This window comes from Hesperophylax consimilis, chromosome 6, assembly GCF_061612785.1.
Source record: "Hesperophylax consimilis isolate HC1 chromosome 6, BYU_Hcon_1.0, whole genome shotgun sequence".
NCBI classification, from domain to species: domain Eukaryota; kingdom Metazoa; phylum Arthropoda; class Insecta; order Trichoptera; family Limnephilidae; genus Hesperophylax; species Hesperophylax consimilis.
This window is the reverse complement of record NC_142841.1, coordinates 6,691,419-6,710,399: the sequence shown is the minus strand read 5'-3', so window position 1 is coordinate 6,710,399 and position 18,981 is coordinate 6,691,419. Positions and strand designations below refer to the sequence as shown.

The 18,981-nt window shown below is 34.5% G+C and overlaps 1 protein-coding gene across 1 annotated transcript in view; it reads right to left on the bottom strand.

The window, feature by feature from the left end:
• Positions 1–263: 263 nt before the first annotated feature.
• The window catches only part of lds (transcription termination factor lodestar), a 42,916-nt gene continuing 24,198 nt past the window's right edge, over positions 264–18,981 (bottom strand). Inside the window, exons 10-16 of the mRNA XM_089632765.1 lie at positions 16,194–16,385; positions 15,697–15,841; positions 15,018–15,235; positions 12,713–12,863; positions 4,467–4,630; positions 3,679–3,836; positions 264–2,655 (exon numbers count right to left, since the gene is read on the bottom strand). Of these exons, the coding sequence (XP_089488891.1) occupies positions 2,505–2,655; positions 3,679–3,836; positions 4,467–4,630; positions 12,713–12,863; positions 15,018–15,235; positions 15,697–15,841; positions 16,194–16,385 (1,179 nt within the window). The 3' untranslated portion in view covers positions 264–2,504. The remainder of the gene's footprint in view (positions 2,656–3,678; positions 3,837–4,466; positions 4,631–12,712; positions 12,864–15,017; positions 15,236–15,696; positions 15,842–16,193; positions 16,386–18,981) is intronic.

Genomic DNA, 18,981 nt, shown 5'->3' with positions numbered 1-18,981 from the left:
GTTTTTTGAGACTTCTACTTACCACACTTATTATTTACATCACATTGGATAAAGAGATGGTGCAAATTTCTCTTTTTTCCTACGCAATTCTGAGGCCGATGGGGGGAGGGGGGTTTGAACCCCTAAACCACCACCTCAGGGCATGCTTTATTCACACATAAATGTATGCAATTAGCCACATAAAGGTACATAGTAATTATAGAGTTAATTACATAAATAAAAATAAAGCCTCAAAACCTTTTTCATTATTTAAAGTCTGAGATTTGACACTGCATATGTTTATTTCTATAATCACAGATAAAATGTACTATTTTAGACATAAAATAGAAGAGAAACATTAACAAAAAACATTATATGAATTATTGTACAAATTGAATAGTGAATATTATTTACCGTTATCAAGTTTAACTCCTTGGGTATTTTAAGATTTTGTCATCAAGTCACTTTAAATGAGCTGTAATAATCATGATTAATTTATCAATATTCCTGGTTGACATTAATTTTCAAATAGATTTGCTGTTTTCGAAAGCAGATGAAGACTCTTTCAGATGTTAATATTTCAAAAGGATATAATATACAAAAAAAATATTTAAATTTTCATTTCAATTTTATGGAATTTTGTTTTATGTTTGTTTTTTGTTGTAAAATGTAAATATACCACTTTATATGAAACTAAACAACATATTTAATTACACAAATATACTATAAAGGTTATTGTCACTTCAGTTTTTTTTCATATATAAAAAATAACAACAATAAGACAAAAATTATATAAAAAAAATTCACAAACTTCGACAAATCTTTTGCAAACATGCGAGCAATGATGGTCGATGAATTTTTGGATTATTTTACAATTATTTGGATTGTCTATGGTTAACTTTTAAATGTTAATACAAAACATTGTTTACATCACGCATTCCACCGTAATACAAAAGAAGACTTTTATGATTAGGTCTCAATTTATGCTGTAAAGGTCACAAAAAGACTCCACTGCTATCGATATGCTGTGTAATAATGTACTGTGCCGTCTAACCAATTGACCATACCGCAAGTTTTCACCGCAGAAGTAAGCGAAGGATTTTTCACCACACTGTTTCATCCTGTCACACATATTTTGCTTCATTGCACATTCTAACATACTCTCCAGTTCAGGGCCGGCCCTGTGCAGGCACAATTGGAGCAGTCCGCTCTGGCACTGACTTGCCAGGGGGCCAAGGAGCCAACCTAATACATAGCTCTTGAGGTTTTTACATATTAGGAATGTTTGGCTCAGGGCCGTCTCTGTTCCCGCTATTCCGAAATTTGACCTGACCCAAATTTTTAAGTTGTAAGTATTTAGTTCACTGTCTTCTTGAGATGTTCCTAACTTCTCCTTCCGTTAACTTGCAACTTGCAAGTCATACATTCTTCCTTTAACAACCTATGTACATATTATTCTAATCAGTAGGTTATGAAGTAAATACAAATAATATTGTAGATCGCTGAACTTCTACATATTACTTTCACAATTGAAAAAAAAAAAACATGCATTTCATAATGGACTTCATAACTTTTTACCTTCCTCGATATGTTACGTACCATAAAATTAAAATAATTGAGAAAGATAAACCAACGGGTAAGTCATCTCCTAAGAAATTTGACAATCTAATAAATGTAAGACTTTACATCAGAGGTTCAATAATCTCATAAAATCTGTACAATCATAAATATAACTGGCCATTATGATACCTAATAAGTTAATAATTTGTAAGAAATTTGTACAATTTGCTCTCCAAACCAAGAGACCAACTATCCGATCCAGAACATTGCAGTGCTTCGAAAGGTTGAAACAAAAACTTCAAGTCCCAGTTGACAGCATAAAAGCGTTGGGAGTCTTTTTAGTAGCGTTCAAACTAAATTTTCTAGGCATTCAACCCTTTCAGACTTAATTAAGACTGGCAGTGGTAGAACGTATTTGATGCTAGATTGGTAGTTATTTGAGATAGTGAGGAATAAATTCTGAAATCTACACACCATTTCCAAATTTACACACCATGGTCTGAAAGGGTTGATACCTTTCAAAATAACAACTATGCAACTGCATAAATTTGAGTTATGTTCAAAATTATTGATAATAATAAAATATTATGAAAGATCCCATTTATAACTTAAAACTAACACTTTAACCCATTGTATCCTAACACCGTTTTCCCTCTAGGAAACACGTTGATTGTCACTTTTTGCTAACCCTGTCTCAGCCGGGCATTATTGAAATACAGATATATTAGTGAGAAATTACGGAAATAATTATGTTTACGATAGCACCATGATAAATTAATCCTTCAATTCACTCATAAATTTTAAAGCAATTAAAAACTCAATGGATTAAAGAAGGTCAAAAAGAGTAGATCAGCAAGCCAACGATACTTTGTATTAATTTAGAGCAGGCAGGGGTCAGAAATCTTCCATGGGAGCTCTAGAGCCAAAGGTTGCTGACCCATGCTTTCGGGGCTTGTGTGATGATCTCATGACATGTTGAACATGAGTTTGAGATCTTCAATCGACAGTTTGGAGGATTGGGTCATTTTGGCTCCGGTAAGAACGCTCTCGGCCAGTTCCAGCTTCTTGTCTTGGATCATCTTGATGCTCTGTTCCACAGTCTCTACGCACATAAATCTGAAAAATAACAGTGTAAGGTTTTTATAACGACTTTCAAATGATTAGTGTTAGAGGTACAACCAGAGTTAAATTGCTTGTATAATCTTTCAAACTGGTTACTAAATACAGACTTCAGAAAAAAAAAAGTCAAATCTTCAGAAAAGTATATTCGAGAGAAATTTTAAAAAAAGTTAAATTTTATGAAAAATACTTTCGGTTGTTTCAGTTTTTTCACATATATATCTTATTGCATACTGAGTTTATCTTCATATCCATCAAACCTGAAAAAGCGCAATGTATTTTCTTCAAGAAATGCCTTTTACAATCTTAAATGTACTTTTAAGCTACTCTATTAACACACTTCAGCCGGGAAAGGTAGTTCTACCCGTTCGGTCGATTGATGCTTAATGCCGAAAAGGGTTGTTCTACTCTTTGCGCCGGCCTTATTTCAACGGCAGAAAAGACGGAATTATTCAATGTTTTTATATTAATATTATATACCAATCTCTTTATAAAGGTCCCAACTATATGTTCATAATTATCGAATCGTAATGCAAGTCTATTTTTTATATTTTATGACTGTAAAACCCGATTCGAATCTCTTTCTCTGTTCCGCACCCACTCAACTCCTATGTGCAAGCGAGCGAGAGATGTCGGGCGTATTTAAAGAATGCCGGTACATATGAGCAAATACTGATAGGCGGACCGTAATAAAAATTTTACAAGGTTAATTAAGTTGCATTTCAAATAATATTCTATTTTCGTTTAGTACTTTTATAGCTTGGGTATTCTGAGTTACTATGTAGAATTCTTTATTAAATTATTTTAATTATTTTCGAAGATAAAGCCATTTAAAAGAAATTCATGCAAGACCTTTATTTTCACCCAGAGTCAGGGTAGCGCCAGTGCAAAAAATACCCGGCCGAAATGTGTTAATATGTAATAAATAGGAGGGGGATTTGGTCTACAATTTGACAGAGACGGATCTAAAAAAGTTAAGTTGGATAGAGGTCAGTGGTGGTAAGGCAGTGGTTAAGTTACTTGTAAATGTGCACGGGTTTGATCTGCCCCACCCGGTAGATCCTGTCCTGCGCCTGCGCCTCCAGCTGCGGGTTCCAGTGCAGGTCCAGCAGCAGCAGGTGGTTGCCCCCGATCAGGTTCAGCCCCACTCCGCCAGCGCACAGTGAAAGCAGGAGGACCTAAGCAAATAATAATTGAATATCTTGTAAAAATAAATCTAAATTACATGTATGGGTAACACATCCGGCGAATCCGGGTAGTACAAATAGTTTTATGTAAATCTGTTTACCACTTCACTGGAACATCATAAAGGGGTACACCGGAGTATGAACATCGATGTCCTCAGCTCTCCACAAAGTGCAGGTCCGCGAGGAGTGGGGAAGTTTTGTTCTAGAACTGGGTCGATCCATCATTTTACACGACCCACTGGCGAAGTGATCAGGTCGAGAGAACCCACTCTTTAATCAGCAAAAATGCCATAGAGAAGAGAGATGGATGGGCGCTGCCCGCCGCAAGTCGAAAGTGCCCATACCCGAGACCCGAGTACTCGGCACTCAATCTTTGATCGGCTTTCATTTGAATTAGGTAAATGATAACCTATTATTATAGATTTCAGGTATCTCCCATCTTTATTCATCTCGTGAGACGAAGATGCCCAGTCTAAAAAATTTACACCTGCCACACCGGCACTCACAATCAAATAATTTTTTTTCAAGTAACCCAATCACTCATTGGTGGTTCGACAGTGAGTTACAATGAGCGGGTAGATCAGGAGTATCTTGTTCAACAGGGAACTTGAAGTGTGGTACCTGTATTTTGGAGGTGGGATCGTTGAATTTCTTGACAATTTCGTGCCTGGTGGTGACCGGCACCTTGCCACTCAGCGTGGAGCAAACCACGCCCAAACTCTTCAGGTTGGCTTCCACAATATCCAGCATACTGGTCCACTGGCTCACTACCACGCATTTATCATCTGAAACAACATTCATCGTTTAATATCATACACAGTGCTTTCAAAGTGTGAAAAAATTTATATTTGCATATAAAAAATAATTTGGCATATTTTTTATACACACTTGCTGGCAGATACACAATCTGCATGAGCAAATAATATTCTATGTATTTCCTAATTCAGTCAGTTAACACATTGTAATCGGATCACGTATTAATACGTTTTTAGCAAATTAATGCTAGAGAGCGGATCGCGTATTTATATGTTTTTGATAGATTGTTAGTGGAGCGCGGGTCACGTTAAAATACGGGTTCCAATATACTTGAGTTTTCGCTATATAGCGTCTGTAGGGTTGTAGCCATGCAGGTAAAAACCTTTTGAGAACAATAGATGGGGGTGTACGGTGGGTACCGAGGTAGTGTTATTCATAACAAAAATAGTCGAAGATAACGGTACATATAACGGTCTACATGCAACACTAAGACGAAGAATAATAATTTTTTTTTTTTATTTCACTACTCTTTGGTGGTCAGACGTTGCTAAAAGCTAAATATCGAGTACATAGATATTATATATATACATATTTACATTTTATTTTAGTGTTTAAAAGTTAAAATAATTTTGATAAATTTTCGATGAAACAGACATTTTTACCACGATTGTGATTGAAAGTTTGTTATTTTTTTTAGTTAGTTATATTATTATATTGTGTTTTATCCCATAAGAAAAATGTCTCACCACAATGAAGATAGTGACCAAGAAATATACGCCGACAATTTATCCGACACATCGTGTGAAAGTGATTTTGATGGTGATGATAGAGATCTAGTTGATGATGAAGATATTATTCCACTGCCTACAACATTTACCCGCAGAACCATTTCGTCCAGTTCTGACGAAGAAGAGGTTGATGGTTGGTCTATAAATGATAATCCCCCAGTTCTTGAAGATTTTTTGGGTATTCCTGGAATTACCTTGAATAATCCTCCAAAAACGCAGATGGATGTGTTGAAATTGTTCATAGACGACGATTTTTTTAAGTTTTTGGTTATCGAATCCAACAGATGTTATTATCAAAACATCGACCGACTAAAATCACAAACCAAAGGTATCAAATGGAAAGATATCACCATTCCTGACGGCCGGCATAGTCCAGTGGTAACGCATTGGACTGCCATTCCGAAGGTCGCGGGTTCGAACCCGGCGTGCGCAAATAAATTTTATTTGATTGATTTGTGTTATTTCACAATTAATTAATTAAAATAATATATAATATATTTGCGGCACGTTCCAGAGTGGAAGATACTACCAGTATCGCCCTGGTGTAAGACCACCATTCAGAATTGAAACGTTGCTCCAAATGGCTTTAGCCGTGTTTAGTGACTAGATCTGAATAGCCAGGTACTTCCCCACCTTCCTCTTTCCCTTCCCCACTTACCTTCAGCCTCACAACATCCCCCAATTGGGGATGCCATAGTCTCACTGGCTCCAGACGGGAGCAGTTGGGACTCTTGTGAGGTATTCACTATAAAAAAAAAAAAAAAAAAAAATTCCGGAAATGAAAAAGTTTGTAGGTCTCATAATATTCATGGGGCTAGTACGGAAAGATAGACGGAATGAATATTGGACCACAGATCCTGTTTTAGAAATGCCGTTTTTCGGTAAAACAATGTCAAGAGATAGGTTTAACCAAATATGGCGCGCTTGGCATTTCAATAACAATGAAGATATTACTGACCCATCTGATCGTCTGGAAAAAGTAAGACCTATAATCAATCACTTCGTTGAAAAGTTCAAAAACATCTACAAGCCAAAACAGCAAGTCTCATTGGATGAAGGCATAATACCATGGAGAGGAAGACTATTCTTCAGGGTGTACAATGCTGGAAAAATCATAAAGTACGGGATTCTCGTGAAAATATTATCCGAGAGTGATACAGGATATATGTATCTGTAATTTTGAAATTTACGCTGCGCAAGGACTACGATTGATTGAAACAATCCAAACTGTAGTTTCGCCATATACTGATGTCTGGCACCATTTGTATATTGATAACTATTATAATAGTGTCGACAATACTGTTGCGTTTTTACAAAAGAAAATAAGGGTTTGTGGAACCATTAGAAAAAATAGAGGCTTACCTGAATGCCTAAAAAAAACGGATTTACAGAGAGGAGAAACAATATTCCGTCGGAAAAATGATATATTGTTACAAGTTTGGAAATCCAAGAAAGAGGCATTGGGGTCAATCCGCACCAAATCATCCAGGCCATGTCACCCACCATCTCAGATTTTGATGAAACTTTAAATTTTTAATCCTTCCATATAGATAAGAAAATATACCAAATTTTACCTTCCTACCTCAACTCGTTTTTTTTTTATGGGCAGTTGAAGTTTGGGCAAAATAAGCGTTTTTACATATTCCGAGCACTCCGGAAGAGCTTGTACCTTCAATGAAAAAAAATTGTATCTTTGTCATTTATAGTGCAAATGCAAAGAAAATTTTCAATATTATCAAGAAAACTATGCTGATTGCAGAAAAAAATAAATAAACCCTTTACATTTATCTACTTGACTTTAAAAAATTACCAAAAGTAATTTTTTAAGTAATTTTTGGGACGGAAAAGGTACTTTACAAAAAAGCAATATCTCGGGAAGGTACAGTGTTAATGAAGTAATTTTTTTTTTTATTCATATCTACAAATAGCATAGAATCACATACAAAAATAAAATTCACGGCATTTTACTTGCTTCAATAAATAAAATCCATTTTAAACTTTTTTCAAACTTTTTGTAATTTTTTTTTTATTCTTATCTACAATAAACATAGTACAACCTAAAAAAATAAAACTCCTGGTATTTTGTGTGCTTCACAGTGTAGAAACGTTTTTAAAATAAGAAATCTTTATCATACAGAATTGTTCTAGGTTTTTTTAAATCTAGATACAAAAATAAATAAAATCCATTTTAAACTTTTTTCAAACTTTTTGTGATTTTTTTTATATCTATTTTTAGTTTGTAATTGGGCAAGTTATAGTTTAGGTATATAGCTAGTAATATAGGTTGAATGAATGGACTAATATCAAAGAAACAGTCCTAGAGACAAGTCACTACATGGAAATGATGTATCTGCAACAAGAACAAGACAGAACATGAAAATTACTATCTGCCTCATCACTAAGTTTGCAGGATACTACATGCTTTGTTTCCTCTGACATGCTTAGTTCTGAGTCAGCTTCAAAGCAGTGATCATCTATATAAATACAGTAGTTGTTTCATGTTATGGTGTACGTTGTTAAAATGTCTCTAATCGAAACAAGTTTAGTTAAATGTAGTGTGGGACAACATAATGGTACTGAATGTCACAAAAAAAGTTATACTAAGTCAGAGAAATTAACGAGTGTGGATTTGTTAAGTGAATTTGAAAAAAAGCTTATTCAACAAAGAAGTTTTGTATCTACAGACTTGGTTTTCAACATTTGTGAGCACCACAGAATATTTAACTTAAATAAATATGAAACATTTCAAAAAGCTTGTTTTGACCCGTTCCAAAGCCACAAAAGGAAAATTACAAAAACTTTAAGAACAGTATCCTTGGAATTTTCAGAGAACATTAATACCATTCTAAAAGTAACTAATAAAGCAATCCCTGGACAAAAAATTTGTAATGCATGCAGAGCAAAAATTAGTAAGAGCCAAAACCTTAACAATGAAATTGAAGAGCTTAACACTTTTCAAGAAGACATAAGTGAAGTTGAAAATGTTTTAAACAAAGAAATTTTTTTACAAGAAATCAACACTTCTTTAACTGACATTGGAGAATCTCCATTTAAACTACATGCAATACCATCCCACAGTAAGTCTAGTTACGCTAAACGGAAGTTAGATTCTGCTTGTTCAACCTTAAAGAAAAAAGTAAGTAAAGTTTTAGAAAAAGAATTTTCCCCAGTAAAATGTGATGCAAAAATACCAAGATGTATTCAAGAAAAAGCTAATGACATGGACAGGCTTGTTGAGTTGGTTAAAAAAAAATTGGAAACACAAGTTACACGCCGTGAGAGAATTCAGCTTCTAACTCTCGCTCCAACTTCGTGGAGTAGAAAAAAGGTTGCTGAAGAATTCAGTGTTGGTGAATACTCAGTTCGTAAAGCACGAGAGCTACTAAATGAAAATGGTATCATTGCTTTACCTGATCCAAAAAAAGGAAAACCATTAGACCAAGGAACAGTTACTTTGGTTAAAAATTTCTACCAAAACGATGAATTTTCTCGTGTTATGCCAGGGAAAAAAGATAAAGTTAGCATAACCAAAAATGTTTATGAACAAAAAAGACTATTGCTTTGTAACCTGAATGAACTTTATGCTACCTTCAAGTTTGAATACCCTGCTTCAAAAATTGGGATTTCGAAATTTTGTTGGTTGCGTCCCAAATGGTGTGTGCCAGTAGGTTCTCCAGGCTCTCATTCTGTCTGCGTTTGTGCAATTCATCAAAATGTAGTGTTGCTTCTTAATGCTTGTGACAGTGAAGAAACGTACAATGATTTAATGGACTACTTAGTGTGCTCAAAGAACAATAGAGACTGTATGCTTCGACATTGCGATAAGTGTTCAACATCTAGTGAAAATCTTAAGAAACATTTGTTAGAAAAATTTGAAGAATGGGACCAAGAAGATGAAATTACATACAGTGCATGGGTAACTACTGATAGAACACAGCAGGTTTCAGTTACAGTTCCCTTTCATGAATATGTAGAACATCTTGTGAAGAGTCTTGTAAAACTTCTTCCTCATTCTTTTATAACAAAGTCTCAATCAAAATATCTCAAAGAGTCCCTAAAAGCACAGCTTCAGATAAATGAAGCTGTTGTGTTATTAGACTTCAGTGAAAACTTCTCCTATGTTATCCAGAATGAAGTCCAGGGTTACCACTGGACGCAAGACAGTTGTTCACTCCACCCAGTGGTAATTTACACTTGTGAAGAGCCTGGCAAAGATCTCACAGTGTCAAGCTTGTGTGTAATTTCAGATGACTTGGAACATGATGTAAGTTTCGTTTACGAAACTCAAAAAATTGTTGCTCAATTTTTAAATCAAAAATTTCCCCAAATTCAAAGTGTTCATTATTTTACTGATGGTTGCGCAGCGCAATATAAAAACTGCAAAAACTTTTTAAATCTGTGTCACCATCAAAAAGACTTCAACTTGAAAGCATGTTGGTCGTTTTTTGCTACGAGTCATGGGAAATCTCCCTGTGATGGAATAGGTGGAACAGTAAAACGTCTTCTAACTAGAGAAAGTTTGCAACTTGGCCCTGGCAACACTATCACAACTGTAGACAAAACTTTTAAGTTTTGTCAGTCGAGAGTAGAAAATATATATTTTTACTTGCTGAGAAAAGAAAGCTTATTCACTTGCAGGCAACAATTACAGCAGCGTTTTTCACAAGCTAAAACAATACCAGGCACTCGAGGTTTCCACTGCTTTGTTCCTCTGTCTGAAAATGAAGTTGGCACAAAAAGGATAAGTTCAGATTCAGATTATGCTTTGATTTTTAACTTCAGTGGGGAACGAAATCGCTCTGAGCAATTAAGTATGGTACAAATTTGTACAAACTCTTATGTAGCTTGCGTATATGACAACCATTGGTTTTTTGGACTTGTGGTTTCCAAAGATGAAGACGAGTGTGATGTATCAATCAAGTTTATGCATCCTTTTGGCCCAGCTCCATCCTTTTACTGGCCACATCAAAAAGAAGATATTTGTTTTGTTCCACTACAAAATATTTTTAATATCGTTGACCCTCCCACAACAAAAGGTTCAGGAAGAGCTTACTACTTTCTTGAAAAAGACGTTCATCATGCTGATCAAAAGTTCAACCATCTTATGGGTCAGATCAAGAATAAAAGTAAAAAATGAACTTGAACATTTATTTGTAAACAATATTATTGTAATGTACTTTCATTTAACCTAATCCTACATTGCCTGTTTTATTTTTATTGTATTTGTTTTTTAAAGAGTTAACTTTGTATTGAAAAGAGTTAAAAAGTTGATCTTGTTATAAAATATTGCTATGGTGTATGCATTCAGGGTAAGGAACAAGGTACATTATTTTGTTGGTGCCTTAAGCTTACATTGCAAGCTTACCAGCATGTTGTAAAGGACCGAATAAGTTTGACTTTTTTTATTTGCAAATACAGTATCTAGATTTTAAAAAACTTGGAACAATTCTGTATGATTAAGATTTCTCATTTTAAAAACGTTTCTACACTGTGAAGCACACAAAATACCAGGAGTTTTATTTTTTTAGGTTGTACTATGTTTATTGTAGATAAGAATAAAAAAAAAATTACAAAAAGTTTGAAAAAAGTTTAAAATGGATTTTATTTATTGAAGCAAGTAAAATGCCATGAATTTTATTTTTGTATGTGATTCTATGCTATTTGTAGATATGAATAAAAAAAAAAATTACTTCATTAACACTGTACCTTCCCGAGATATTGCTTTTTTGTAAAGTACCTTTTCCGTCCCAAAAATTACTTAAAAAATTACTTTTGGTAATTTTTTAAAGTCAAGTAGATAAATGTAAAGGGTTTATTTATTTTTTTCTGCAATCAGCATAGTTTTCTTGATAATATTGAAAATTTTCATTGCATTTGCACTATAAATGACAAAGATACAATTTTTTTTCATTGAAGGTACAAGCTCTTCCGGAGTGCTCGGAATATGTAAAAACGCTTATTTTTCCCAAACTTCAACTGCCCATAAAAAAAAACGAGTTGAGGTAGGAAGGTAAAATTTGGTATATTTTCTTATCTATATGGAAGGATTAAAAATTTAAAGTTTCATCAAAATCTGAGATGGTGGGTGACAAATCCAAAATTTTCTGATGATTTGGTGCGGATTGACCCATCTCTCATATCTTCTATCCATTCTGCAGAAATGAAGGAGAGCCATAATGTCGACCGAATGACGCGACAAAAGATTATCAAGCCAAATGCCCTTATTGATTATAATAAGTATATGAAAGGCGTCGATCGTGCCGATCAATATTTATCGTATTACAATATTTTGAGAAAAACCACGAAATGGACAAAACGTGTGGCAATGTATATGATAAATTGTGCCTTATTCAATTCTTTTGTTGTATACAACTCCATTAGAACTAAAAAGATTAAATATAAAAGATTTTTATATGACATTGCCTTCGAATGGACTTCCGATTCGATTCATGAAGAAGTTATTTCTGAAGATCCAGGGCCATCGACATCTTCGTGGAAAAGGGCTCCTTCTCGTCACCCTCCCGGAAGGCTTTCCATGGACATACGCAAACATATGATAGCCAAAATTGAAAGCAAGGGAAAGAAGAAATTTGTTCAGAGGCAATGTCGTGTCTGTTCAGCGCGCAAGGTGCGTAGTGAAACATGCTTCATATGCAAATTTTGTGAAGTTCCCCTACACAGGGGCAAATGTTTTGAAAGATATCACACCCTAAAACAATACTAATTTTTATTTTACATTTAGAAATAATTTTTGTGTATAATTTGTAAAATAAAGGATGTTATGTAAAAAAAATATTATTTTTTTCAAAACTTTCCTACTTTATGTGAAATTCTGCACTAGTTTAACGATGAAGAATACATTTCTAAATATAATAAAATAAAATTAAATAAAATAAATAATTTGCAAAAAGAATTATTGAAATCAAACAAATATTTTTGAAGTTATCGCAATTTTTCTAGAGGTCTACGTTAGCGCGAAATTACGCGAAAAATCACCCGTTACCAGCACTAGTACGTGGCCGAAAACTGCCCGATCACAATGTGTTAAGAGCAAAAAGAAGAAAGAGCAAAAAATGTTTTTAATAACCAAGTGTTCTTATAGTGACTCCTTTCTGGGCATTACTTAAATGCTATGGTACTATGCACAATGCCACCAACTGTGCGGCTGAATATTGAAAAATCTCCACTAAAGGCTTACTCCATCACACTGCAGCTCAATTCACTTGTATAATATAGACTGTTCTATGTTACATAGAAAAAGAAGAAAAAGGTTATATTATTATTAGGTTAGGTTACCGACACTGTATAATTATGTTTACTTACTTTTATGAATGAATACATTATCCCGAAGGCAATCCAGCACTGCCTCTATTTTAGCGCTCTTGTTCTTGAGGTTGAAGACAGGATTAGAGGCCCGCAGCACACGGCTCATCGCAACAGCCACTGACGTACCCTCCTCTGCAACTGTATTCTCCTGGAATTCAACACATTTCACATAATATAAACATATTACAGTGAAACTCTCTTAAGAAGTTTTCCAAGGAACTGGAAGACAAAAAAAACTTTTTAAGTAGGATTCAACTTTTGAAAATTTTTAAAAGATTTTTTTCTAGTATTGTACACATAGTTATCAGCACTATGTATTTTTAAATTTCATACGAAATATTAACACACTATGAGCGGGAATGGTATTTTTACCCGCGCGGCCGACTGGTGCTTATCGGCGGGATGGGTAAAAATACCCTTTGCGCCGGCTCCACTTCAAAGGCGAGGAAGGAAAATTATTATTTCCCGTGACTATTTAATCTAAAAGCTTGAAGACATTACAAACTACACACACATATAATAAAAAAAGATAAGCCGTTGTTTCTTTTATGTACACACATACTCTTGCAATAATTAGGCAATTTTATCGTGTCAAATTTCAAAGATTGTTTGTTAGTTGTACTGGGAATATGAGTACCTATTATATTTTTATGACTTGTTATAAATTCATTGGACCTTTACTTTTATGAGATAATCCCGAGGATGTTATTACAATAATCATTTCCTGAATGAGAGATAACACAAAAATTGTTTAGCAATTGGATGTATTCCCGGCACTCCTTACTTGTGAAGATAGAGTGGCGCTAATATACACGTGCTTTAGTTATGATATACAGAGTTACAAAACAGACGTGTTTTTTTAGTGGAATTTATTTAATTGATAATTTCTTTTACCCTTCAAAAATGTCTTATAATTTGTCTGCCCATTCTGGTGAAGATTTAGCTGAAGCGATATATTTTTGCACTAATCGCGAAAAACACCCGCTATAGGCTAGAGTCTATTGTTTGAAGCTCCCGACTACAATGTGTTAATAAAAAAAATTATTTATTGTTTTCGTCTACAACATCAATACTTTGATATTTTTTCAATCGTCAACAACTTTTCAATCAACACAAAAATCTCGAGCTGCCACTGAGAAACTCGCGTAATCTGCTTCAAAAAAGCTGTACATTTTATGACTGTTGAAAAAGGGTTCATTTCAGGCACCGATTTTTTTGTATGCATGAAAAAAAAAACATAATTTATTATATTGTTAACATATTTTTATATATAATAATTTTTGTTAACTAAGGGTTTTCTGGTGTTAATTAATACCTCCCTAATTGAGAATAACTCATGATGTCCTGTTTAGGGGGGAAAAATTGTTACACTAGTTTCGGTTTATGATGGTTTTACTGCTGAACTTCTAAAACTCTTAAATGGAATGCAGGCAATAATAACAAAGTGATAAATTTTATCACATTCGTCAAAAATGGACATTTTCACAAATATTTCACCACTAGTTTTCAATTTTGATGGATTCACCACCGAACTTTAAAAACTTCTTAGGCGGAAGAAGGTTTAGCTAAAACTTCTTATTTATTGTTTTTAATTCGTAGAACTCCATTTTTTTTTTTTTTTAATTTAATTAAAATCATATTTAATAATATAATTATTAAGTTGTGCAAGTATTTTTTGTTTTTTGTTATTGTTACAGCTGTTTCGGCTTTGAAGGACATTTTCAAACTGTCTTAGCCACGTTTAGACGACTTATTTATATGATTCTATTTTACCCCCTCCCAATTTAAAATGATTTATTACCGGTTAAACCGATTTACTGATAAAATAATTTATCATGTATCCATGGAGGTAAGAATGCGACAAAAGTTAGTAAATTGTGTAACTGCTCATTGCCTGCTCATTGCGGTGACCATAGACAAAGAACAGATAAAAACAATTAAATATTGAATAAGTAACGGGTCAGATAAATTGGAAAGCTAAATGAACAGAACTCAAGCACACTAGAACTAAAATAAATTCTACATCCCATAAAGTATTACGGCCGGCTAATAAGCGGGTGGCAACTAGGTGCCAATATAACTAATTTCTAATTTTGGCTGTTAAATTTTAAAACAGTAAAAAGACAAAATAAGTCAAAACTTCCACCAATCATCGACTGATATCACATTCTCCATCCCTCTCATGCTGTCGCATACCCCCGACCCAAATTCAAAGTCCTTTGCTCCTCTGGGTATATTTTTAACTTTGTAGTGGTGGCAGCGGATTGCGAAAGACTAGAATTTAAGATGATAATGAACTCACATCATCCTTATCATCGGCCTCCTCCTGCTCAATGTTCAGGCTGGCCAGTTCTCCAAGCAGGTCTATCTCAGGGTTCGGGTTCCCCTCAGAGCGGTCCAGCGCGCTTCCCTCGTACTGCTCATCATCCAGCATAGAGTGGATGAGGCCGGCGTGGCAACAGATCTGGCGCAGCCGTAGCAACAGAACCAGAATCTCGTGGGACTTGACGGGCTTGGTGCCTAGAAAAGCATATCATCAGTAAAAGAAAAAGATTAATAAGTCAAACATAAACCTACTGCATTAGACTTCAAGATTAGAAAACATTGTTTTGTTCTGCACTCTGATCTATTTCCTTCCTTTCCTGGGTGTTCTCCAAGTCTCCGACCTCGGTCCAATGCTATTCTCAATTATTATAAACAATTTTTCAAGTTTTAGGATGATTGCCACCATTTCCAACCCACAATAATAATATATATGATTGTGAACAGTAAAATAAAAATCGAGACTTCAATTTTATGTTTCATAATGTATTGTAACACTGTTTATGCAAAGGTACTCACCAAACAGTTAATATCGCTACCTAATGAATGGGCAAGACGTCACATGAACATCAACATAAAAGATATCCAGGATGTTATATTAGAAAGATTGTTTTGTTATTTATTTCATAAATTACAGATAGTAAAAGCCGTATGCATACCGTGTAGAGCAATCATTCTCTTATGCATTTTGTAGTACTCTCCATTGGGGTCATTCGCCTTCTGAGCAAAGCCAACTGCCGCATCCTGTTTCTCAGCCCGTTGGTGCAGAAACTGTGCAAATAGTGTTTTGGAGAACACTAATACCTGGGGAAAATAAGTTTATAGGTTATCAATCAAAAAAAAATTATATTGGATAAAAGGAAGAAACCAGATAATGTACATAGTATCAATAAAAATTAGAAAAAATGTTCCTTGAAAAATGTAAATAATTGAAGTTTGTTTGTGCAATACCTTCTTAACCCCTTAAATGCCAGATAAAATATGTCCGAATAAAATACTGGCAGAAATTCCAGAGAAGTGTTTCGGTTGGTGACCCAAGACAAAGTTGGGAAAGCAACTTCAGAGGCAGGGAGAGGAGAGGCTGGGCAGTGGAGGAATGAACAAGTAATTAGTTACTGTACTGGACCCTAATAGGATAAAAGGAGTCATTTCTTACCTTTTGGTAGACGTTCATCTCCTCTTTGGAGAGTTTGACTTGGACCCTGTGCACAGACTTAACGGGCAGACATCCGAGGCTCTTCTGCTCCTGTAACTGCTGCTTGGTCCTCCGCAGCAGGAGGGTTTTCATGATCATGGCCAGCCGCTCCTGCCCACCGGTGGACTTGTTGTCTATCCACTTTTTCCACAGCTGGACAAAATTTACATATTTGTAATAAGCATTTAGCTTTGTGGCTCGTCATAATTTACAATAAAAATATATAAATTTGTTTTAGACCACTTTAATTTTAATTACACTCAACCGTTTTCAGAAGCACCCTTCCTTCGTCAGGAGAATATTAAAACTAACCTATGATACAAAATATTGACAGATATATACAAAAATATAATTTAGGTGTTTGAGTGGGAGGTTAACAAAGGGGGAGGGGTAATTGCGGGAATTCCGGCAATAACAGAGCGGTTTACTGGAATTTATGGTTTAGTCCCATTATAGATATATATATCAACAATCTACCTACTAACTAACGTACACGCAAATCAATCGCTCCGAAAAAAAACAATTAAAATATAAAGTTTAAAACGCTTATAAAACAAAGTATAAGTTTTATCCGTGTTTACCACAGATGATTATAGTGTCACATCTAATTAACAAAGAAATATTCTTCAATTAAGTGATTAAAAAAGAACAAATATTGAAGTGAGGTGACAGATCAGCGTCATTTTACAGTGAATTTGTCATATTATCTCCCAGTTTAATTTGAATTTCAATCTGTTGGTGATATATAATTAATTATCAAAGTGTTCATAATTATTGATCGTGTTGATAGTGTTTAAAAATAATAAAATTACAAAAGTGAACTGATAATATTGAAAAGAACAGTAAATTATTTAATTTACAGGTGCTCGGTTATATTATAAGCCGTTAAAACCACGCTTTGCCGCAAGCCTTGGTTGGTTCAGTGGTCTAAGGCGTCACCTGAATTTGGTGCAGACATTTGATGATCCTAGGATCGAATCTTACCAAATCCAGAATAATAAAATAAAAGCGATTTTATTTTTATTTTATAATTTATAAAGTTCAACCAATATACCTAATTCGATTATCATCGTAGTGTCGTTATAAGGCGGGAAGTAAATATATTATTCAAGATGCACTGCAGAGTATGTCCAGAAGCCGTCCTTTCAGACGATTCAATATTTGTGAGTGCGACGTGTAAAGGCACCTATCATTTAGCCTGTGGAGGCATAAATGAGAATACATACCGTCGATTTACTCAAGAAAGGCGTGCCCAACAGAAGTGCAAGCAGTGCAAAAAGGATACTCGTTCAGCCGCCTCAAGTGCTACTATTTTAACGGAGACCACCAGTGATACCGCAACATTGGAACCATCAAAAAAAGTGACCAACAAAGCTTCAACGCCCACCTACCAACCATCAACTAATCTAGAAGAATTGCAAGAGTTAGTCATTTATAAAACGACTAATTTGGAAAAAAAACAAAATGATATTTTGGACCAAAATAATAAAATTCTAGAAAATATCCAATTCATAAGTGCGCAGTATGAGGACTTTCTTGCCAGATTTCGTAACATGGAGCAACGGAATGATGAGCTCACGAAGAAGAACGCCGTTTTGGAAGCCAGAATTACGGTCCTGGAGAATGGTCTAGAATTTCAGGAGCGTGCCCTCAAAGTAAATAATGCCGAAATAAGAGGCATTCCTGAAATCAACGGGGAGAATTTACAAGACGTAATGTTCAACATCTGCCAGACTACAAAATCCTCGATTCAAACTAAAGATATCGACTCTATCTATCGGTCAGCTAAAAAAAATAATAAACAGAATCATCCGAGAGAAATAATTATCAAATTAAAGACGAATCTAGCTAGAGATCAGCTGCTAGCGGATGTGAAAAATTACAATAAAAATCAACAAAATACCGAAGACAAACTTAACACATTGAACATTGGAATTGCCGGTCCTCGCTCGCCTATCTACGTTTCCGAACAACTGACCTTTCGATCAAAGCAGCTCTGGTTTAAGACACGCCAATATGCCAAGGAACGTATGTTTCGATTCGCGTGGGTTAAAGGAGGGAACATATATATTAGAAAAGAGGCGGGAACAAATGCTATTCTCATTTCCGATGAATCAAAATTGTCAGCACTGTGATAAAATTGTACCAATTTCGCTCTCGAGGCATATTTCGTCTCGCTTGTTTACTATTATATTTAGTCGTTGTTCCCGCTTCATCATGTCTATTGCTTTCCACTACCTGCTAGGAACTTGTATTATCACCAGCTTCATAGTTATTTTAGGTGTCAATAAAACTAAATTAGATATTGTATTAAAACTTATATTATGCGAAAGTTTATCACAGCACCACGTTAATCTAAAATATAATAACTATGTTACGCAATACTACACTTATCTAAAATATACTAAATATGTTTTGTTTACCATATGATAATTATAATGATTCCGATATAAATTATAACACAAATGTTATTTATGATCTAAATAATCTAAACAAATACAATTGGGGCTCATATAGTCTAAAAATCATACATCAGAATATCAGAAGCATTTCAAAAATCGATGATTTTTTATTATTTCTTGATCAATTTAATTACTCATTCGATGTTATAATTTTGTCGGAATGTTGGATAAATAAAGAATACACCTCCAAAATTATACACAATTACTCTGAATATCACACTAACATAAGTTTAAATAAATCAAGTGGAATCGTTGTTTACATCAGAGACGGAATACAAGCACAAGTA